The sequence below is a fragment of the Pteronotus mesoamericanus genome, unplaced genomic scaffold (assembly GCF_021234165.1).
Source record: "Pteronotus mesoamericanus isolate MK-2021 breed Mesoamerican mustached bat unplaced genomic scaffold, CSHL_Meso_final scaffold_174, whole genome shotgun sequence".
NCBI classification, from domain to species: Eukaryota; Metazoa; Chordata; class Mammalia; order Chiroptera; family Mormoopidae; genus Pteronotus; species Pteronotus mesoamericanus.
Window position 1 is genome coordinate 45,011,908 of NW_026555309.1, and position 23,725 is coordinate 45,035,632.

Consider the following 23,725-nt stretch of genomic DNA (forward strand, 5'->3'; position numbering starts at 1 on the left):
GAGACCCTCAACAGACAACATAAAGCAACCGGGGGCCCCACCAACCAGGGACCAAGCGATAATCAGGGTTTGACAGTTCTGATTTAAAGTGACTTAAATCAGAACGTCCCAAAGACCGCGATCCAGACATTTTAACCATTCACTCACACCACCATGAAACAAGCACTTAAAAAAAAAAACAACCGAAAGAAACGAAGCACATAGACAGTGTACCTGGGTCAATGAGAACTTCTTGTGCCCCTGGAAGAAAGAAAAGAGGACGGTCTTTTATCTGGAAAACAAAACTGCTTTAAAGGTAACGACTAAATCATCTTTCTTACTTCACATAGACTTGAAAAATGTGAGACACTTCTATCGGGTCAGAAAAGCAATTCTGAATAACAGCATGTGACAAGGTCAGTGCCTTTTTGCTTTTGAAGGAAAAAAAGCCACCATTACCTCTACACAAACTGTGAGCGCCTCCTCACCTCTCCCCCTCCCCACTTTCTAGGCACATGCACCCCAATTCTTCTCGAACAAGTATGAGAATTTGTTCCTTCCATAAATAAACCAAAGGGCAAAGGAATAGTAGGAACAATGATTCATTTGTGCAAAATATATGCCCACACCTCAAAATGGGTACGGCGGTGGGGGGAGAGGTACCAATTGGCCATGTGGAACTTATCACAAGCTTCCTAAAGTCTTACACACACACACACACACACACACACACACACACACACACACAGAATTACGCACACTTCACAAACTAAGGATGATTTCCAATGATCATGAAGTAACTTTGTAGTTAGTTGAAAATGCAAAACAGTTCATTTCATTATTGCGAGATGCTCAGAAAGCCTTGACCGTCTGGCTGCCGATGCGCGCGAGCCCCGGTCAGCCTCCTCTGCAGAACGCAGTTTCTGAAGACGTCAGGGCGCACCCAAGTGGCACCAGTTCCAAGACTCATGCTTACCACCAGCCGTGATCATGTGTAAACACAGGAACAGATTCACAGAGAACTGTCCCGTGAGACACTCCGACTGAAACCGAGTACTTACACAGGCGCCTGCGTAGAGACCGGGCCCAGGGTCACGGTCCGCGCTGGGCTACCCGGTGTAGTGCAACGTCTATTTCTCCTTCACTGTTATTGTTGACACGATTACAGATGTCCCCATTCCCTGCCACCACCCCCCTTGGCAATCTCTATTTCTAAACGCAGCCTAGAGAGCACTGCCATCTAGAAGCCACGGTCACAATAAACACAGGTGCTTCCTGTGGAACGTGGCCGTGCACTGCGCACAACGCCGGACCGCCGTCACAGGCGGACGGGGCGACGGACCCTGCGCTGCAGAGGGAGAGGCTGGACCTCAGAGGAGCCGGGCGCCCGCCGTCCTGCTCCCCAGGACCCCCGCCCCTGACGCTGGCTAACAGATACGCACAGGGCCACGTCTCCAGATAACCCTAAAAGCCTTCTGTTCAGGGACAAACCTGGTCAAATATATTATTCTGTGCCTTACCCTTGAAATGTAAAATATGGCTGAAACTTTTTTGGTACCTAAGTCATTATCACAACCCTCGATGATGTGACCTCTCAGTACAGCAAGCGACGGCCTAGCGGGGCGGGGCCCAGCCGCACTCAGACTGCAGAGCATTCCCAGCTACTTCCCTGCGCTGTGAGTCTCCCCGGCCTCGCGTGGGCAGCCGGCCATCACTGCTCCCTGCTGGGGACGCACACCTGAAGCCACCTTTCCTGTGCATCTCCTTTCCTGTGCGTCCCCTTCCCTTCATCAAACCCAGTGTGCATCTGAGAGCCACGTGGGCCAGAGAAGTTTTTCAAAGAGCGAAGAGAAAGCTCAGCCATAAAAAATGGACACCTTTTTACCCAACGGACTTTGACATCTAACTGGACTTCTGGGAGCCCTCCTCTCCTCTCCTCTTCTCTTTTCTTTTTTTTAACAAGTTCTCTTCCAGGTACTCAGTTTTCTAATCAGCGAGAGTAACATGTGGGCTTTGCTGTCTGACTAGCTGGCCTGCTCAGAAGGCTCCGTGCCTGGGGAGCGGCGCTGATCGCTGGCGTTGGAAGCGGTCACTCAGGGAGACCAGGGCCAGTCTCCGGGGCAGGAGCACCTCCATGTGCTCAGAAAGGCGATCACTGGCGTCCTCAGGCGCCAACAGATGGAGTGTGTGTTAACCACGCTCACGAGAGGCCACTGTAAGAAAACTGCAGGTCGCATGTATTCATGTGGAAGGAGACAGAAAAGTCTCAACTGAACGGAAACTCACAGTCCAACCTCCCGCGCCCTCTCCAGCGTGGTGAGCATGGGCAAGGCAGAGCAAGGGGCACCTCTGGATTACCTGGGGGGCAGCCGCGCCCAAGGCTGGTTGTAGCACACTCTCTGCAACAGTGGCCGAGGCCCACAGTCAGCGTTCGCCGGACCCCCTCCCGTGGCCACCTGCCTGGTGTCCAGGTGAGCACATGCGCCAATGCGTGTGCTGGCACTGCTGCGCACCTGGCAGCGGCCTCGGGAGCCCGGCCGGCACGCCGGGTGCAATCCCGGCTCTGCCACTTACTAGCTCTGGGACCCTGGTCGCATTATGTGCTCTCTTCGCCTCAGCCTCCACATCTGTGAAACTGGAATAATAACCTAATTATTGGGATAATAATGGCTCACTGGGCCTTTGTGAGAATTTAAAGGATTAACTTTATGTAAATGATCAGAAAAGTGTTTAGCACATTTTAAGTGTTTGATAAATGTTAACTGTGAAGGTGATTTTACAACCTTGGGCTCTAATCGCCTCCTGTTTCCTCGCTAGCCTAAGTCCCCGAGGACATCCTCGTTCCCGGTTCACAAGTTCCTGGCGAGCACCCTCTGGTCCACCCATGGCCTGTTTCGCGGGGGACAGGGCTCCCCGAGGAAGGCCCCCCCCCCCGGCAGTCCCGGGCCTGCGCCGCCGCTGCCCCCTGACAGAACAGGTGGGGGCGTGCGCTCAGGGACCTGGGGAGGCCAGCTGGCCTGTGACGCCCCCAGGGAGCGCCTAGGAGCGAGCGCCCCGCACTCCGGGTGTGACCGGGCGGGTCCTCCTGTCGGAAGGCACTGCCTGGCCCTGGGCATCGGTCTAGTCCTGGGATGCAGCACCAAGGCACCCATTCTCCTGCGTCCCTGAAGTTCATGGCGAAGCAGCTTCATCAGCAATAACAGTCATGTTTGTCTCCTCCTGCCCAGTCTTGTGCCTGGTCTCTCAGTCGGCTGGCAGAGAACACAGGAATGTCACTGTTGGGCCTCCCTAACCCGCCACACGCTCTAACTCACAGGCCATTCTGTGGTTACGGGCAGGGTCAGGGCGACATGCCAAGGCCACATCGGTGACGCTGCGGCTGCTGCTGGGCCGTGAGGGTGGGCGCCAAGGACCCCCCCTCGAGCCCTTCGCGCGCTTCGTCGTTGGTGCTTTCCTCGGAACCCCGCTTACAGCTCCAACCCCCTGGTCGCTGACAGAGACCACACGGCAACGGCCCCCGTGAAACAGCGGCTGCGGCTTCTGAGGCCTTTCACGAGAAGGGGTCGCCCTCAGAACTCGGCGCCGCAGACGCCAGCTCCCGGCTCGCAGAGGGGAGGCCCGGCAGCCACCGCCCCCAAACCCAAGCCGGTGCCCCCCACGAAGTGACGGGCAGTGGGGCCACGCCTGGGGTCGGGGCCTCCTTCCCTCCGGAGCCTGCAGGCGGCGCCTCCCTGTTTCACAGGAGCCAGGCTGACTGGGTTCTAATACTGGAAGGAAGGCCCGGTTTTTCCCTGGTCCACCAGCCCGTCTGGCACGTTTCTGCTGAGGTGACGGAATGAAAATAAGCCATGACTAGGACCGCTGTCCCACGCATGCAGGCAGCGCACCGTTCGGAAGCATCACACACGGAAGTCGCATTGAAGGGCTGTGTGTAAGTCTGCCACGACGTGAGGCTGCCTCTTCAAAGCTGCGACTGTGCCATCTATGGCCAACAGTGGTGCTCCAGGTCGCGGGGGAAGAAACACTGCCTGGGTGCCAAGCGATGGTAGGGTTTTTAAAAACTGGGCGTTCGCGGACCCTGACTAACAGCTTAGCCAGCACATGAATTCTGCGTCGGGGACAGGGGTGCTGTTTGGTGCTTAATTTAAATCTTTCACACCCCAGCACACAAACAAGAGATAGGCTCACGGAGGCTGACACTGGAGCGGAAAGCCACGGTTTCCCAGAGACCAGGGCAATGGGGACCCAGGGAACTGGCCCCGCAGGCCGCGCTCCTTCCGCCTCGCGCCCTGCCCAAGCCAGCACGCCGCCCGGCCCAGCGACAAAGACCGTCCCGCGCCTCACAGGAGCTTCCCCCAGGGCTGCAACTGCACACCGCACAGCCCCGTGGGCGCACGAAGGCCTGTTTGCACCCTGAAACTGCATGCGGCTCCCCTTTCGTTCCCTCTGTAAAGGAATAGTGACAGGTGACTGAGCTTTCAAACCTATTAAGGGTACAAAAACAAATCCCAATGCCCTTCACTTGCAAAGGAGACGAGCTCAGTCTCTGGAAACAGCTCGATACTTGGTGTGGTGAAGCCTAACGGCTGTGGCGACCTCCCAGGCACCAAGCACCTTCTGCGGTGAGCACAGGGCCGCACAGACTCCGAGCTGTCACAACACACCTTCCGCACAGATAACCTGCCAGCTCTGCCGCGGAAGGCAGGGCTGCCACCTGACGACAGCGACGCACGTGCACTCAGACCTTCACGGAGCACCCAGAAGAAAAGGAACTGAACCCTGACCACTTGAACCGTAATCAGATACGTCATCTGCGTATATATACTGAATATGTAGCAAAGAGAGACCGCCAGTGCTCGAGCCTGAGGCAGCCTGAGACCTCACTCACACCCTCACTCCCCGCGGCAGCTCCCGTTCACTGAGCGCCTCCTAGGGCTTGGCGTGCGTGGGAACTAATTATCACGGTCACACATGGGGAATTACGTCGCTCTACCTTCGCAAGTGAAAAAGTACACTTGGGTCACAAAAAGCTGACAAAGTCCCAAGTCCCATAAAACATATATCATCAGGGAAAAAAAGGTATAGCTTTTTACTTCCTCTCAATATCCTTGTGGCTTAATTTTTTCTTCCATATTTAAGACCAGATACAACCAATTCAGTCTTTATAACATTTTCTCTCAATTAGTAGCACTAGAAAAAAAAAGTAGTAAGTCATTAGCAATGGTTGGATTTTCAAAATCCACTTCTCCTTTGCACGATAATCATTTTAATGTTTTGTTTTTAGTGCTAACATAGTTAGAATTTAACACGTTGATGTTTTAGGCTGTTCACTGAGAATGAAGCATCTGTGAAAAATAAAGAGCCATTCTGATCTCTGCCGCCAACTCATACCCTCACGGCCACCCCGCCTTGGAGGCGCCTGCGGCTGACAGCACCCACGTCGCCCCGTGACAGCCGGCCGGGAAGCTGACGGGGGCCGACCAGGCCGGCACGCCGTGCCCGTGAACCAACCGGGGTCAAGTCCCGGGTCTGCCCCGCCAGCTGCGTGACTTGGGCCAGGTGACCTCACGGCTGAAACCCCGACCCCGCACCAGCCACGGGCGGACCTGGTGCCTGCCCTCCCTCGCACGCCTGCCGTGAGGCGGGCGGGCAGGAAGGCACGTGGCCAGCTGCTGCCCGAGGCAGGTGCTGGGAAACGCCTTGCTGTTGTAATAGTTACGATGGTGAGGATGAGTGCCATTAATAAATTAAGGAAGATGAAACAGTACAATAACTACAAAGGAGAAACCGTTCCTAGTCGACAGGCATTTCCTTTTGGGTTGACTGCAGAATGTCCTATTGATTTCTTTTAATAAACCAAATTGTGCCCGTGAATTATAGACTTGCAAGTTCATATACACGTCTCCAGGGGGGGGGGGCGGGGAGAATTAGTGGCCTCATATCCTTGGTTGCTAGGAAAGTAAAGGCTTTAAAAAATTAAAAGAAGAATTAAAGCAAAAAAAAGGTAGAGAATACAGAATTCTTTTGAAACTAAGATAACTCAACTTTAAGTGGGAAAACATTCTCTCTTCTCCAAAGAAACTCACTTGAAAACCACGTAACCTGGACAAGACCAAGTCTTTCAACGTTGTTCCTGAACTCGTATCACCAATGTCAACCGTACTGATGACAAGCGCTGCCCACGTCTGTCAGGTGCCGGGCATTTATATGTGGGTCTCGCTCAGCCCTCACGCGAGCCCTGGGAGGGGAGGGCTGTGGCTGTCTTCCCCGCCGGACTGGCAAGGACGCCGAGGCGCGGAGAGACTAAACGCTTCCTCCGCCTGTATTTCTGCAGTTCTGCTGCTGGAGAAGGACCCCGAGGCACACCTTCAAGGGTGAGTGCTAAGTGGTCGGCTGTCGCCTGGTCCTCCCCTCAGACGGCAGAGGCCACAGGGTCCTGATGGAAGGGGAGGTCGCCACGCCAGACCAACCGATCGCCCTGAAGCCAGCCTGCAGGGCGACGCACACGCCTGCCATCAGGCCCGGCGGTGGACCAGCCTCTCCGCTGGACCGGGGGCAAGGGCTCCGCCCTCCCTGCGGGCGGCGTGGCCTCCAGCCCTGCCGGGGCCTCACAGGGCGCCCCCCAGAGACTGCCTTCAGTGGTAAACACTCCCAGGTCCCTCTGCAACGCTAAAAAAAGACATTTCTCTTCTGCAGACAGAGCAGTTTTTCAAGAAAGTTGGAAACTCTTTTTGCTTATGTTCAGCAAAGGGAAAAAAAGAAACATTGCTCCAAAAAGCCTCCAGCGCCTCAGTAGGACAGTGTCGCTGCGAAACCTTCAAATCACAGGGGTGGCGCCACCACCTCCCGCCGGGGCGCCCCCGGGGGCAGCCCAGACGGCGGTCTCCTGAGACAGCACAGCCGCGCTCCCGCCTTCCTGGGTGTGCAGGACAGGACAGCACCAGCGGCTGGCTCGGGATCAAAGCAGGACTTGGAACTCTGTAACCTCGCACTGGAGACAGGAATGAGGATAAGCAGGAACAGACACAGCGGTGAGCCTGCCAGTCCGAGTCGGAGCACGTGGCGGGGGAGGGGGTGGGGGCGCCGAGACACGGCCTCTGACCCCAGGCTTCCTCCCCTGCCTCTCAGCAGGCCTCCCCTTCCTCTCCAATGCGGAGACACCGCTAAAATCGTCAGGGGCAGCTGCGCTGAGGAATGACACACTGCCTCCAAGCACGGCTCCAGTTCACCCACACCGTCCGTTCTGCGGAGCGGGCACCGAGGTCCAGGCTGCAGCGACAGGACCTGGCCCGCAAAGGCAGCCTCTGCCGGCCACGGTGCCAGCACAGCGCAGGGGAGAGCGGCGTCCGAGGCCTCTCCCGTCCCGCACACGCACGCTGAACTGCCGGGGCGTTCTCTTCGGGGGGACATATGTCCAAAACGCTCACAGAACAAAGGATACCCAGCAGTCTTGTGTCTAGCCTTGACCTCTGCACTCTGTTATTATCTTTGTGGCCTATACCATGTGACAACTATACCTGGAACCATTACAGGCAAGTTTATTCCGTAAGTGTCGAAGTGTCAAGTCCACTCAACGAGCATCTGTGAGCCCTCTCCTCCCCTTGTTTTATGTTTCATCGGCGCTAACAAACACAAGCAAATCGGATTTAGCTCAGTAAGAGAAATTCATCACCTGGGAGACTGAGAAAAAGCCCAGACCCTGATTAGCTGTTCAGACTAAACTCTAGCACGTCCAAGAGGCAACCAATTGACATGTGTGTCTCCCATCGATGTTTCTCTCTCTCTTTTTCCCACCGTTTTCCTCTCTAAAAAATAATCTTAAAAAAAATAAAACTAACCTTGGGGATTAGCTTCATCAAATACACAGAAATCATGAAGAAAACACAGACACAGAACTTCAAAGTCAGTCTAATGAAATTTATGCAAGTGTTCCAGAAATCAACCAATCATTGCAATCTATTAATATTATTCATAAGATTCAATGCGGTTGATAAATATTCAGTAAAACCAGAAGAAAATGTCTCCTATGTGAGATTCCCGGATCCACAGATGCCGCACTTAGTTCGCCCGCAGCGATCGCACACTCACCTGGCCGGTGTCTGTTGGCCGCCTCTGCCGGCAGGGAGCCCCCCTGGAACCTCCGAGACCCGGACTTGCCACTGGTCCCACCAGGATAGTGATAGATGACAGAAGCCGAACATAGCCCTTCAAGGGCAGCTGGGCATAAAAAACAGAAAAGGGCAATTAACAAAGTCAGTGGCCGTCATCAGCTCAAATCGCAGCGCCTGACAAGCTTTGAATGCTTTATGTGGAAGTGCCCATTTCTCCCCAAAACAAAGGTCAAGCCTACAGATCACTGGTTTTGTCACAAACAGGAACATGCCCCCAATCACCTTTCACGCGCCGGTGTCGAGGCTGGCACCACAGGAAGCTCTCATGAAGCTCAAGGCTCCACGGAGGGACTGCGTCCACGTCATGTCGAATGGACCAGCCCCCTCGGCCGGCTGGCCGGCCGTTGAACCGACAGTTTAGTGCTCCCTGTGTGGCGGGTTCTGTGCCAGATTCTGGCTCTACAACATGCAAAGTGCCCTGGATTGAAAATATTTAAAAGCAATAGCACCGAAGCAGGACCAGAACACCTTTCCACATCGGACACCCTAAATGCATCTGTTCCATCGAGAGCAAGCACCTGTGGGCTTGTCTCCTTCTCACAGCAGCCACGTTTACTTGGAGTACATTTTGTTCTTCTATCAATGGTGGTTATAGCCTAAGACTCTCAAAGGAGGCCACGTGCCTCGTGAGTTGCACAGCAGAGTTCCTCTTCATCCATTAGTTCTCAAACTTTTCTGGTCTTAAAACTCTGACACTCTGGAAAAATACTAAGGATCATAAAGAGCTTCTTGCGTGTGCGCATGCGTGGGATACAGCTAGAGATGTTTACCATATTCAGAAATAAAACTATAAAAGGATTAAGTGTTTATGTGTTAATTCCGTTTAAAAAATAAGAAGCCCATGACACATTAAATTTTTGGAAAAATAACTACTTTCCAAAACAAAAGTAACATGCTGGGCGAGTGGCCCTGTTCACCCCTTTACAAGTGTCCTTGATACCTGGCTGCTCACGGGCGAGCTGGGTTCTCACACCTGCTTCTGCGGTCTGCTCGGTGGCCAGCGGCCCCAGCCTGCGCGACACGCGCTGCGCCTTTCTGTGGGCCTGAGATGCCAGGCCCGCAGGGCGCCTGACGCAGAGGCCCTGGGGGCCGCTGCGGCCACACCCGCTCCGCCACGCGGCAGCTGCGCAGGGACCTCTCCTTCCAGAGGGAGAGCTCGCACTCTCTCTCGCCCTGCTGAGCCCTTTACCTGCCCCTCTTTTCTTTCCCATCTATTTCTAGCTCTCACTCCTTTTCTTTCCTGCTTTTATGTCCCCGGTTGTCCTAAGCCAGGTCATGACATTCAATGCCACTCTAAGTACTTTCGACATTCGATGTGTCCCCAGCACCCTGTTGAACTTGTGTTGCAGCCCTTCCCCTCCCTCGTTCTGACTTCCACCCACCGCAAACGGCTGGCAGACACGCCCCCGACTAAACTGTCGCCGTCCCCCAGCACAGAGCCCTGCCTCAGCGCTCACTCGCACGTCTGTTAGTGACCATTCGCAGGGCGCACGGGCAGGGCCCGGCACGAGGCGCTGCGGGCGCCCCCCATCTGGCGGGCTCAGAAAAGGCTGCCCTTGGAGGGCGGCTTCTTTCCTTTCCTTTGGCTTAGTTTTTTAAGGGAGATGTGACTCACAGACCATGAAACTCATCCACTTAAACGCGTCTGACTCAGTGGATTTTAGAACATTCACGGGTGTGCAACCATCACCACTAACCTCCGAGCATTTCCATCACCCCAGAAGAAAACCCGTCCCCCCGAGCAGTCAGCCCCCTCCCCCTGCCCCTCCGCCCAGCTCCTGGCAGCCTGCCGCCTGCCTCTGCCTCTCCGGGTCCGCCCGTTCCAGACATTTCCGGTCACTGGACTCATACAACCTGCGGCCCTTTGTGTCTGGCTCCTCTGACTTAACGTGACGTTACCAAGGCCCGTCCACACTGTGGAGGTGCCGGTGCCTCACTCGTTTTTATGCCTGTCCCACTCCTGGATAAGTCCCACCTACTTACCCACCCCTCAGTGACATGTGGGCAAGGCCTTGAAGAGCGGGCAGGATGCGGTAAAATAAAAAAACAGAGGACCAAGGAGCCAGTACGCTGCACAGGGAAGTGCGTGCGCGCCCCAGCAGACCTGGGGTGCAGGAGGCGCGGCGGGGGCCCGGCGACCGCCCACAGCACCCAGCGGGCCACAGCGTGTGCTCCCTGTCCCGGCCTCTCAGAGCCACTTCCCGCTCGCTCCCCTTCCATTCCAGCAGGAGTCGCTGGGAGCACACGCCCGGCCCTCGCCGTCAGGCCACCTTACCTCCGAGCCACAGGAAGTCATTCACGGAGCGGAGGAGCTCCACGGACAGGTGGTAGTGCACCAGGGAGTCCTGCAGCATGCCCGCCTGCAGACACAGGTCCCCCACGTGCTTCCGCATGCGCCCCTGGCACCGCTTCTTGTAATGCCTGGGAAATAAAGTGCGTGGAGACGGGTCACTGCGGATGCCCGACTTCTGCCCCGGCGGCACCCTGGCTACGCGTGCAACCCTCTCGCTACAGAAAGATTTTTAAATGCTACAAAGGCAACCGGAGGCTCTAGCATAGAAAGCCAGCACCCAGCACTGCCAGGCGTGAGCTGCAGTGGCCCTGCCCTCACACAGCGGCCACCAAGCAGTTTTTTCAGTGCAAAAGGCAGCCACGACTTCTGCCGCGTGTTTCACACAGGCAATATTAGACCAGGGTTTTCCTTTCCCAACGTTCCAATTGCAACACTAGCACAAGAAAGTTTGCTCAGCTTTTTAAAAACTCAATTATCTTCCACATTCTTAACTCCAAACCTATTATTATTTTATGAAGCGAGTTATGCAGCATGGGGCAAGCCAAGCCTTTGGCTTTTGCAAACAAGAGCTTTATCTTTGATGCTGCAGAGCAAGCACTGACAATGCCCTCGGAGGGGCAGCCCGGCGTGCGCGGCTCTTTTGGGGCGGGCAAGGACGCGCTGCTGAATGATGCGAAGGCTTCTAACCCGCTGGCGACTCAGAAACCAAAGACACTAAACCAAAATCTCCCGTTACTATTTTTAAATATTCCTATTCTTTTCATTATTAAGTTTCTTAGAAGACATGATTTTTTTTTCAAGGAAAATCACAGCTGTATTAGATTTCCTCTGACCGTGAAAGCCTAGTCCGTAAGGTTTCTCGCTAAATGGACGTTACTGAGGCAGATCCCAATACAAAGTTAGATCCTATAGGATCTCACTCTACTGGGCTCAGCACACTCTTTGGCGACCCTGGAGTTTAGCCTCTCTGCTCCAAACAGTGGCTGAGCTAAGATTGTGACCGAAGGCAGAGAGGGGGTGACGAGGACAGGCCAGGCTCCATTCGTGTTGCCCAGCCACAGGCAGTCCTACAAGAGCCCCGCTAACAAACGCCCCCCCAGAAAGCACCACCTCTGCCATCTCCAGCTGGACACACTCATGTCTCCCCCACTGGTCACCTCGACAGCCCTCTGTGACCTTCTAACACCCTGTCCTTGGTCCCTGCCCACGCACACACACCGCCAGCACAGCCTTCCCACGGCACTTCAGGGGTCTGCGACCCAGCCCCCCCGCACAGCCGCCCGCACCCAAGCCCCAGCCGGCAGCAGCACCAGCTCCCGGCGCCTCGGGCTCCGCCCGCCCCTCACCCCGCTGCCTCCCGCTCCCCTTAGAGCTCACGTGAACTGTCAGCTTCTGGGCCTTCCCTGCCTCCAACCCCTGCGCTGCGGGTTGGGGTCCCTGCGGTGTTCCTAGAACCTTCTTTGCTGAAGGTTCCTAGAACCTTCTGTCAGCAGCTGAACCAACTGCTGACATTCGTGGGCTCCAAAACGGTACGTATGTTTTGCTTGGTACTAGGTACCCACCCCTGCCCTGGACTCTGCAAATCCAACAAACGGACGGGTCGCAGAGGTGCTCAGAGCCGCTCCCGCCTCCCAGCGCCCAGCGCCGCAGCGCCTCTCCCAGAGGCCGGGCAGCCGGCAGCCTTCACAGCCCCCTGCCCTCTGTGGGGAGTTTTAATGAAAACAAGCGCCTCCAAGCCGACCTGGCCACGCCAGTGCCTGCCAGTTTCTGTTGCCCTGCCCGCCCCCCGCACCCTCGGGGGCACAGCACCGCTTCTCACATCCCAGCCACCCTGAACAACGCCCAAACCCTCCACGGCCCTCCCTCCCACTCCCCCCCGCCCCCCCCCCGCCCGCCACAGGTGAGCTCGTCCACGTCCGGGGTTTGACCGCGAGCCGAGCGCAGACAGCTCCCGGCCAGCGCCTCCAGCCCGGCTCCTGCACCTGAGCGAGCCCCCGGCTCACGCTCCAACTGCCTCTTTGAAATCGTCCCTTGAATGTCAAATAGGCATCTAAAAACACGCCCAACATGTACTCTGGAAGGCGGCCCCGGAAAGAACCCACCAGCCTCCCCACTTCAGTAAGGAGCTGCCACATGTCCTCGTTCAAGTCAAAACCTGCGAGTCACACCTGGGTGCCCCGCCGCCCTCGCCCCGCTCTGCAGTCGCTGGCACGTCCCGCCACTTCTGCCTCGCAGCACACCTCGGCTTTGCTCCGCGGGCCCAGCATGGGCGCAGCGCACTCCGGGGCGCTGCGCCACAGCCCTCTCCGGGGGGGGGGGGGTCTCCCCTGCACCCATCAATTAGCGGAGGCACACGAGCCTCGCACACGAGGCCAGAGGATGGCCAGCGAAAGGGACTCATGGTCCTCCTGTGGTCTGGACTCGGAAGGGCCTGAGGTCTGGGAGAAACCTCGGCTAACGGTCATGCCTGCCAGAGGGAGCCAGCAGCGGGGAGGCCCCCGGCAGGGCGGTCGTCACACCGACCCCCAGGGATCTGGAAAGTGACAGGAAAGGCCCTGCCTCAACCAACACAGAAACCGGCTGTTTCTGCCAGCGCACAGGCTCCAAGATAAGGCCGGCACAAACAGGGCCTGCACAGCTGCTGAGGGTGATCGTGCGCCTGGCTCTGCGTGCTTAGTGGCTAAGGAGAAAGGATGCCACAGTCCGTTAGAGAGGCCTCATGCCCTCAAGATCCCAGATCCTACGTCCCTGGTATCTCGAAAAGCCACCCTCGCCAAGGGGGCACGTGACCAATGTCAGCTTTGGAGAAGTGTCCGCCCCTTCAGGAAGGGAAGCCGCTAAGGTGAAGTCCACGGCATGGCAGGCGAAAGCAAGAGCGACTTCCGAGGCTGCCGCCTCCAGCAGCGTCCCTTTGCAGTTGACCACGGCCGGGAAGCACCGCCATGCACCTCACCCAGCAGCAGCCAAGAACCACGTGCCTAATGCGCGAAGTTAAAAGCCGGCCTCGAGCAAGGCGCTGCAGTCCTCGGCCATCCAGGCTAGAGCAGCCCGTGAGCTGGCCCCTGCGGCCGCCCGATCAGCGAGCGTCTCGCTTCCCCAAACAAGTGAAAAAATTAGGAAGGGCTCACTGGTCACAGACACTACGTAAAACCAAACCGAGTCCCCCAGGCGAGTGCTTCCACAGAGCTCAAACACCAGTGGGTTACGTACTAAAGAAGCTAAAATTCAAAAAAATCAGAAAATAAAAGGAAGACAGGGCTAATGCATGGGACAAGGCAGCGGCAAGTCTGTTTTTAAAGCAATGGCGGCAATGAGAAGGCAGCAGAGAAGGAATCTGGCTATTTTCAGTGCAACGTGTTCACAGCCTACCTTTTCAGACCCAACAACATACTCACGGGGCAGTATGAGAGAAAAGGAAAAGAAAAGAAAAGAAAAGAAAGAGGAACAAGCAAAATTAGAAACACACAAGAACAAAAATAACTGACAGCTACAACACTCCATGTAAGAGAATTTACCACAGGCCCTGACGGGGTGGGGACACATAGGAAAGACCCACCCGCCCCAAGTGCTCCTGGGAAGCGGGGCCTGAAGTGAGCGGTTTCCGCCAGGGAGCCCACGAGGGGCCAGTGCGCCAAAGCGAAACGGGACCTACTTCTAGGCACGTCCCTCTGAGCTGCGAACCCCAGCCTCACTCCCCATCGGACACTCCTACCGAGAGCTGCAGGTGGGACAGGGCTCTGTCCCTGCCCCAAATCGTGGCGGTAAAAGTGAGAGAATCTACAGAGCCGTGAAGGCCACAGGGGGTCGGCAGTGACTAGAGGAGACGGGGTCTGATCGGGGTCGCTGGTACCCCACTGACGCTCACGTGAAGGCTGGGGGCTGGGGTACAGCCGGAACAGAATGGGCCGTGGGGAAGGGCTCGGTGAGCTGCTGCGCTCCGGCGCCTGGGGCCAGGCCTGGCCCACGGAGGCGCTCCTTGAACCTGCGTTCGCGGTACCAGCCGCTCCACACCAGGCACACGGCACACGTCCCGCAAGTCTCACGCCCCCCATCGAGCTGTGAGCCTCGATTTCAAAAGCAGTCAAGCTGGCTTTCTCTGGTGGGTCTGCAGCCACAAAGCCAAGAGGGTCAGGTCAGGGCGGGGCCCCGCCCAGGCTGCCTGGAGGCTCAGCGGTCTGCACAGGTGGGACGCGCTGTCCTGCCCGCCCACAGGCCATGGCGACAGGGGAATGCGGGGCGTGTGTGCGGTGCAGCCCCTCAGCAGCCCCTCTCGTGAGGGACGACCGGCCTGGCAGCCCAGGGGGCGTGGCAGCTCTGCCCTCGGCAGCTCCCGGGTCCCTACACCTCGCCACCGCCTCTGCTCCAAGGACCGGGACGGGGCGCTGGCGTGTGACCACAGGGCCACTGCACTAATCAAGCACCCCACCGTGTCCTTCCCTCAGGCCACATAAACGTGTCAGGGAAGAAATGAAAACTGCTCCAGACCCTGCAAGGCCCTGCACTCAGGTTTCACTTGGGCTACTCTGTGCTTGTCACTTACAGGGCTGGACTGGGCCAATTTTTTCTTAATTCTGAGACATTTTCTCCACCAAGTTACCAACAACCAGAAAGGTAGTGTTTGACCGTTGGCCAATTCAAGAAACACACTGAGCTCCGACGCGCAGCAGGCCTCAGCCGCCCAGCACGCACACGTGTCACTTACTCCTCACCTGTGAGACCGCCGCCTGCAGCCCACAGAGGAGGACGGCGACACACAGAGGGCCCGAGGCACGAGGCCGAAGTGACAGGGCTCCCCGGCACCGTCCCTAGCAAGGGGACGCCCTCTCGGCCAACAGCTGCATCCTGGGCTTGCCCCTGTCTGGTCCTCTGCTGCACACGGTGCCGGAGCGGCAACAGGGAGGGCAGAGCGGAGGCTGTCAGCCTGGCTGCAGGGGACGGGCCCGGAGCCCCGCCTTGCCCAGCACACCCTTCCTGCAGGGAGAGGAGCTCTCTAGGGCGCCCCCTACCCACGCTGTTCCCGATAGCCTGACTCTGACTCTGTCTCTGCGGCCACCGGGTGGGACAACGGGCCCTCGCCCATGCGCAGCGCCCAGCTGGGGAGGCAGGGGCCACGGGCCCCCTTCTGGCTGAGCTGCACCCAGTTCTGTTGCCTCTCCAAATGCAGCCTCTCATCTGTAAATCCAAGGGATGACACTGGATGAGCTCCAAACTGTGCTCTGGGGCAGCACTGTCCAACTGCAACAAACTGGGAGCCGCATCAGTAAATTTAAGTTTTCTAGTTGCCACATTTTAAAAAATAAAAAATAGGTCCTAACTGGTGTGGTTCAGTTGGTTGGGTGTTGTTCTGCAAAGCAAAAGGTCACCGGTTCCATTCCTGGGCAGGGCACACGCCTGGGTTGTGGGTTCGATCCCCAGTCGGGGGCACATGCGAGAGGCAACAGATTGACGTTTCTCTCTCACATCAGTGTTTCTCTTTCTCCCTCCTTTCCCCTCTCTAAAAAATAAATAAATAAAATAAAATGGTAAAAAATAAATACTCAAAACTAATTTTAATTATTTTGTCTAACCTAATCTATGTATACTATTATCATTTGACATGTGATCAACAGAAAAATATTAATGAGGTATCTTACATTATTTTTTCTGCTCTAAAGCTCCAAATCTGCCGTGCACTTTATTTACAGCGCATCTCAGCTCAAACCAGCCCCGTCTCTGGAGCTCAAGGGCCGTAGGGGCCGCGGCCGCCAAACCGGACAGCAGCTCTGGGGGTCCCACCAGGGGCCTTGGCTGAAAAGGGGGAATAAGTGAATGCAGTGATCCTGAAAGGACTCCCCTTAAGCAAAGGCAGTCCTGTTTTTAATTTTTTTAATTTGTTCTTTTTTTTTAGAGAGAGAGAGAAAGAGAGATAAACATTGACTTTTTTTTTCCTGTTCCACTTACGTGTGCACTCATTGGTTGACTCTCCTAAGTGCCCTGACCGGGGCTCGACCCCACGGCCTTGGAGTATCAGGACGACACTCTAACCGACTGAGCTACTCGGCTGGGAGCAGTTTTTTAGTCTGAACGGGAGTGGACTGCACCCTGCTGTCCGTTGCTGCGATAAAGTTCCACCTTATCCCTTCCTGACGTCCGGAGGCAGCCCAAGGACGAAGCAAGGATCCTGGGCCTCTGGGTAAACTTACCTACTGTCTGTGTCCAGGCCCACGAAGTCCTTTTTCTCAAACGGGACACAGAGCAGAGGGACCTTGTCCCCGGACTTGTCTGTGGCCCTGTCCAGGCGCTTGGACTCGAGCACGATGAAGAGCGACTCGATGAAGTCCTCGACCCTCCTCTCCACGGTCTGGCAGTCCTCGTAGCTGGGGTAGAAGGCCACGTCAGTGCGCGGCTGCTCGGCCACCTCCCCCTGCAGCCCAAAGACGAAGAGCCTGGAGTCGTAAAGTGTGGCGCCATAGATCTCCTTCTGCATGTGGAACTTCTCGAAGGTCTGCGGCCAGTCCTTGGCCGAGAAGCAGTCCGTGATGGTGACGAGGCCCACGACCTTGCGGTGGGTCTGGAAGTCACCCCACTCGTTGTTCTCGGGTGGGTAGTGGTGCCGGTAGCGGATGTACAGCACTCGCTGGGAGTCTCGCACGCTGATCTGGCTCACGGAACAAATCCTCTTGTAGATCCGGAAGAAGTTCTCTTCCGAGACGATCCCCACGGGCTGGACCACCACGAGGAGTGTCTGGTGGTCCTCAGCACACTGCATGTAATCGGGGACACTCATGGCGAAGTCCCTACTGGGAGAGACAAAAGAAGACGTTGAGGCGCATGCGGCCGTGAAGGCCGCTCCAGGATGGGGGACCCTGAGGCTGACTGCCTGGGAGGCAGAGTAAGCCCCCACGCAAGGCGTGGGACACAGTCCGCCCCCAGAGCTCTGCAGGCTCTTACCACAGCGCCGCCACCCCAGGCCCGCGCTCTGCGCTCCTGCGCCAAGGGGCCTGGCCCTCACTTTCTGCTCCCAGCACCCAGCCAGGCACTGGCACGGAGTCAGCGCTCAGGAATATGTGTCGAATGAACGAAGGGGCAAATGAATAAACTACCGCCCCACCCCCTCCATGGAATCGGAAGATCTGGACGTGAACTCCAGTCTGCCTAAGCTCCTAACCTGCAAAATAATGGAGGCAAGAAAAGTTGCCTTGTAACAACAGCCCATCTGGATTACAGAAGGTTGCGAATGAGAAGTGCCCGGCATACGACCCAACATAAAAAGAGGGGCCACACACAGTCACTGTTCCTCCTTTACAACAGCGGTGCCCTGGGAGCGCTCCTGCAACCTCTCTGCGTCAGCGCTGAGGGATGAAGAAGGAGAGAGGAGGGCCTGATGACCGCGGCGTGGGCGGTGAATGAGGCGCCTGCACGGCGGCAGCGGGCCTGCAGGAGGCCCCCCGTGACAGTCTGCTGAGCGAGCGACTGACCCAATGAACCGAATGCCACCCACCCCCACAGACTGCGCAAGGGAAACAGGGGTGCTGAAAATCTGACACCATGCGCAGCCCCTGACCCCGCGCTAACCACGTGGGTGACGGGGGCAGGCCTGTGCCCACACTAGGCCGCAGTTCAATCACGAGGGAAAAGGAGGGCAATCACACAAAGGCTTCGTGAGCCGACGTCCGGTTCTGATGCCAGTTCCGATGCCGCATCACAGTGCAGCGGGCAGGTTCCACTGGGGGGACTGGGCGCAGGGCCCCGAGGCCCCTCAGTGTTACTTCTTACAAACACGTAGAAACCGATATCTCCAAACAGAAAGTCTAATATTTAAAACAGGCATTAAGATTAGATAAGATCGCTGTAGCGAATAAGAACGAGACCACACAAATAGGGAAACCGCCCGCCCATAAGACAGACACAGACGCTACAAACATCCGCAAGGAGCCCGGCAGCAGGCTCCGACCTCGGAGCACGGGCATGGCCCCGGTGGCCAGAGGCAGCTGCACCAGGAGCTTTAGGCTTCAGGGCGCCACTGGCCAGGGCCCCCTCCATGGCCCTGTAACTAACGTGTAGGGGTACTTTTGCTTTCTTTTTCTTAAATAGGAACTTCACGTTGCATAGCCTTCAGGTCACCAAAACCCCCTGCCACAGCCAGGTGAAACAAGAACATCAAAAGGCCATTTCCACAAGGCCTGTTCACGATTCTAACAGCAGGAATTTCATCCTGGGCTGAGAGGAAGAGGATGTCAGGGGCAGTAATTTGGAGCCACCTATCCCATGATGGACTTTATATTTCAACCTTACCCTCCACCAACTTCCAAATAGGCATGGATAGAGGACTGTGAACAAGATTTTTATGTTTAGAAAAAAAAAAGATCCCTGGCCTGCTAACATACTTTGTTTCTACCCAGGACATAAATGGTTCACATGCATATTATTTCATTTAAACCTTTCAGTATCACCTCAACTTTACAGATGAAGAAACTGGGCAAGACCAGAGCGAGGCCCGCTCAGGGGCAGCGCCGAAACCCAGGCCCCCATTCCCCGCTCGCACGCTCCCCACCGCCGGCCTCCCCCACCCCACCCCGGCAGTAATTCTCTGAAGGGTCTTTTCTGCAAAGAATCAAAACCAAATCACCTCTCAACAAAGAGGTGTGCCACCCGTTGGGGACATCTCAGAATCATAAGGGTTGGGGATGGAAGAAGATCTGAGAGTTTCATGCTTCTCAAAGGAAGCATGAAAAACACGTCTCTAGTCTACGCCTTCGCTGCGGGAGGAGGGAAGGGCAGCCGGACAAGCAAAGGGCCGTGTTTACAAGTATCGCCTCCGGCAGCACCGAGCAAGCCCTGGGCACCACAGAATGGACGAAGGACCTGGGAGGCCCAGGAGGACGAGGGTTACAAAAACAAAGGACAAGAATCCTACAAGGCCCTCTCTCTGCAATACTGTACCGTGACGTTTCATCAAGTTATGCAGTATGTTTGCATTCAAAATTAAGGTGGGCTCTATCAATGTGCAAAAGGTTATAGAAATTGAGAATTGTGAATCCTACTGGAATTCCAACCTTTACTGTGGTTTTTCCCGATTCAAGCGTGTGCTCAGTGGGCACTGTGCCAGGCATGGAGCTCTCCCAAACTCAGACCCTCATTCTCAGGCGCACCAATCACCCAGACACCCGCCAGGGAAAGACACCTACAGATGAGGTTGACTTAATAATATTTAAAGCGGCCAACCAGCATGCATTATTGGCAAAAGGATGCTGCCATCTCATGAGCAGTGGGTGGCAGAGAACTCGCGTGGCAAGCCCCAAGTCCATCAAATCAGCTAGCACTGGCTGTCACTCTTCGTGACTCGAAGTGAGTCATGCAAGGTCACTGAGGTTTAGCGTTCTCCTCTGTGAAAGGCGGCAATTGAAACAACTGATGTACAAAGTCTCCTTATTCACATACTAGACGTTTAGGGAGCACATCCTGTGTAGCGGGCTCTGTAAAAATCAAAAGCTAGAGTCGCAGATACACACATGGGCAGAGAAAGTTAGTATCATAAATATGTTAATTCTCCCCAATTTGAGACACAGATTCAATGCTATTTGGATTGGAATTCCTACCAGATTTTCCATGGAATGCAACAAGTTAATCTGTGATCAAGAATAACCAAGAGACGGAAGTGCCACCATGGGGGCGGGGCATTAGTCCCAGCAGATATAACTACTAATGGGGTACAGGGTTTCTTTTTGGGGTGATAAATGTTCTAAAACTGCTTGTGGTGATGGCTGTACTGCTCTGCAAACACACTAAAAGCCACTGAATTGTGTATTTAAATGGTCTCTTCAAGGGAGAATGTGATGAAATTAGACCAGGCACTGAGCCAGCTCTGGTGTCGGTGACTCATCTAATGCAAATATCAAAACAACAAAAAGATGTTTCTTTCCCTGGCTGGTGTGGCTCAGTAGATTGAGTGCCAGCCTGCAAACCAAAGGTTGCTGGTTCAATTCCCAGTTAGGGCACAGGCCTGAGTTGCAGGCCAGGTCTCCAGTGGGGTAGTGGGGAGGGCACATGAGAGGCGACCACACATCGATGTTTCTCTCCCTTTCTCCTTCCCTTCTCCTCTCTAAAAATAAATAAATAAACAAAAATTTTTAAAGTTTCTTCACCTTACTAGTTCCTCCAAAACTTAAATGTAGTTACCACATAAACAGTGATTCTACTCCTAGGTACACACCAAAGAGACTTGAAAACCTACGTGGACACAAAAACTTGTGCAGGAAGGTTCCCGGCAGTATTATTTTATGTAATTGGGAAAAGTGGGAACCTCAGGAGCATCCACCACCAGATGATGGAAAAACAAAAACGGTGCATCCACACCAGCAGGGACATCCAACCCTTCGGCGTCGCTTTGCCACGCTGGAAGAAAAGTTGTCTTGGGCCACACATTAAACACGTTGTGACACCTAATCCCCCCCCCCCAAAAAAAAATCTGATCATGTTTTAAGTAAATTTATGATTTTGTGTTCCACTGCATTCACAGCCCTCCTGGGCTGCATGCGGACGACGGGCCGCAGGCTGGACAGCCCTGGGCCCACTCGGCGACAGACAGGAAAGGTTACCATTTTATGAACCTAAAAAATTCCGTGAAGGAAGCCAGGCACCCACAGCCACAGGATCTCCGATCCCATTGCTATGAAATGGCCGAAATATGCAAACCCACGGAGACAGAGGGCGACTCCACGGCCCGGGCCCGGGGAGCAGAGGCGCCCAGCGTGCCTGTGCCCTGCGACCGCAACGGCTGCCCAGCTGTGCCTGAGCTGGAAGCCGTTCTCCTGCAATGGGTGGGCTTACGGCGTGGGAACAACGTGTCAACAAAGCCGTTACCTGAAAACGATCTCCCTGGAAAACTGTCTCCCCCTCCGCACCGCAGTCCGCCCCACCGCGTAAGAAAAGCTACCCAGCCCGAGCGAACCCTGCAGGGGCTCCGGGGGCGGCGGTGCCTCCGGGTGCCCGGCACTGGCCCTCGAGGGCAGCTTCAGGCGCCGCGGCCCCGCGCCCTCCGCCCCGGCGGAGCCTTAGCTTCCGGCCATCGCCCCTCCTCCGTGCCCCCTGGGCCGCGGGGCGTCGGGCTGCAAGCTTCCCCACAGGGAGGCGCCGCGGGCAAGAATAAGGTGGACACTTGTCCCTGCGCTTCACCGAGTGGCCCGCACGAGGATCCCCGCAGGGACCCGGCGCCCGCGCCGCCCAGCTCGGTTGGTAACACTTTTCATCCAGAGGCAACTGAAGAGGAACCGCGACGGGGCGGCCCCGAGTCCAGGCGCAGGGGAGGCGGCGGCGGGCGGGGGCTGCAACCCCGCGCGGAGGCCGGCCCGGCCCCGGCTCACGCGCGGTCCCCAGACCCCTGCACCCTGCCCCCTGGGCCCCAGGCCCCGCCGGGCCCCGGGGCGTCGGCCGAGAGGACGCCGGAGGGGAAGGGGCGACCGCCGCACGGAGAAGGCGGCGGCGGCGGCCGGGGCCCCAGGGGCGGCAGGTGTGCGCCGGATGCTCGGCAGGTGCGGACACGGCACCGGACAGGTGTGACCGGGGCCTGGCACAGGTGCAAACTGGGGCCCGGCTGGGGCAGGTGGTCCGGGCAGGTGCGGGAGGAGGCAGCCCCTCAGCGGGGCAGGCTGACTAGCGCCCGTGCCCGCCGTCACACTCGGACGGCCCTCCGGCGGCCGGGCCGCCCCCTGCCGGGAGCCCCACCTTACACTTACACAGCCGGGGGCCCTGGGCCCGGAGCAGGAGCCGGCGGGCGGGCGGCGAGGCCCAGCAGCTTCGGCGGCCGCTCGGGCACCGAGCTGCAGCTTCCGAGTGGCGGGTGGGGGGGCGCGGAGGGAGGCCGAGCCGGCCCGCTTCTGCGCATGCGCGGGGCAGACCGCGCCGGCGCTCCGTCCCGGGTTTTCGGAGACGCCGGAGGGAGGAGGAGGGACACGGAAGGTGGGGCGGGGCGGAGAGAGGAGGCGGGGTAGGAGGAGACGGGACCAGGAGGCGAGGAGGGAGAAGGGAGGCTTGTAACCGGACACCGGGGGTCCCGGCTCGCTCTGTCCGGGCCGCAGGAACCCAAGGCTCGTTGGGAGAAAACTTTGATTTTTACCTGTGACAGTAAAGGCGCCCAGGGAATCCTGTACAAAGCCCTGTCCCCTGTCTGTAGGGAAGCTTTTTAACCTTTGCTTATTTGCACTATGTAGTTCATTGATTGTCGATTTAGTTTTTGCAATTGACTGCGTATTTGGTTAATTACATATTGATTGCATTTTTTTTTCTGTTCGCTAAACTTATCCCACTATGGTTCAGGTCAAGCCCCTCTGCAAAATGCTGCGCTACCTTACAGTATTTATCAAAACCAACGTCCAGTAAGGACCGCGCAGACCTTAGGCGGCAGAGCAAAGAAGCAGAGAACAGCTCTCGCTCCTTGGGGCCGGCAACCGGAGGGACCTGCCCGGCGTCCCCGCCCCTCCTGGTCCCTTAAGGCGCGCAGCTCCCGTTTCACCTCCTTGGGGAACCTTCCTGCCAAGGCCCCTGCAAACTCCCTGCAGCATCAACACGCGCCACCACTGCGCAGAGCCCGGCCTGGTGTCACTGCAGGGACCAACCCCCAAGGGCGTTGTCACCAACGATCAAAGGGGAGTCTGAGGACCCGTTTTGGTGACTGAGGCAAAGTCACAGGGCACAGTCCCAGAGGCTGGCCCGAAGCAGACGGCCGGAATGCTGGTCCCCATCCCTCGTGGGTAAAACTGCTCCAACTTTGGGGGCCTCAGCTGTCCATCCACATCACGGGTTCAGAGCGTGGGACAGCTGACCGGAGATCCAGGGCCAAGGAGCCCAGCTCGCAACGTAGAGGCAGAAGCCATTTAAGGATTTACCCCCCTCTATGTTAAAAAGAAATAAAACTTAAAAGGGGGTTACATACGTATGTTGGAATGTGCATCACATATTTGGAAATATTCACAGGAATTGTGAACAGTGGCATCTCTAGGGCGGGCTGAGAGGACAGTACCAGGAGTCTCCTTCTCTTGTGTCGTTTTCTGTTTTTTGTGTTTTTTTTTTTTACCATTTGCATGCATTTCTGTTCCAATTAAAAAATGTAATGGAGGGCAGCAATGGTTGTCTCAGCGAACGCAGCAGTCACAGAAGCCCATCTGCGCCAGCACTCTGCTTTAAGCCGGCATGCACTCATTGGCCCTCTGCTCTGTGCCCAGTGCTGTTTTATATTTATTATTCATATTTTTATAAAATAATAATATGTTCTTCCTCCTCCCTGCCCAGAGCCAGTGGAAAGCCA

At 56.4% G+C, this 23,725-nt stretch overlaps 1 protein-coding gene across 6 annotated transcripts in view; it reads right to left on the reverse strand.

The window, feature by feature from the left end:
- Nucleotides 1–22,264, reverse strand: part of TRAPPC9 (trafficking protein particle complex subunit 9) — a 258,056-nt gene extending 235,792 nt beyond the window's left edge. The window contains exons 1-6 of one of the 6 annotated variants that reach the window (XM_054590526.1): nucleotides 22,158–22,264; nucleotides 16,626–17,219; nucleotides 13,813–13,833; nucleotides 10,426–10,571; nucleotides 8,068–8,196; nucleotides 214–240 (exon numbers count right to left, since the gene is read on the reverse strand). In XM_054590526.1, the coding sequence (XP_054446501.1) occupies nucleotides 214–240; nucleotides 8,068–8,196; nucleotides 10,426–10,571; nucleotides 13,813–13,833; nucleotides 16,626–17,209 (907 nt within the window). In that variant the 5' untranslated portion in view covers nucleotides 17,210–17,219; nucleotides 22,158–22,264. Of the gene's footprint in view, nucleotides 1–213; nucleotides 241–8,067; nucleotides 8,197–10,425; nucleotides 10,572–13,812; nucleotides 13,834–16,625; nucleotides 17,223–21,285; nucleotides 21,457–22,157 lie in introns of those variants that run through there. The other 5 variants (XM_054590524.1, XM_054590525.1, XM_054590528.1 and 2 more) reach the window with 5 other exon arrangements.
- Nucleotides 22,265–23,725: the final 1,461 nt, after the last annotated feature.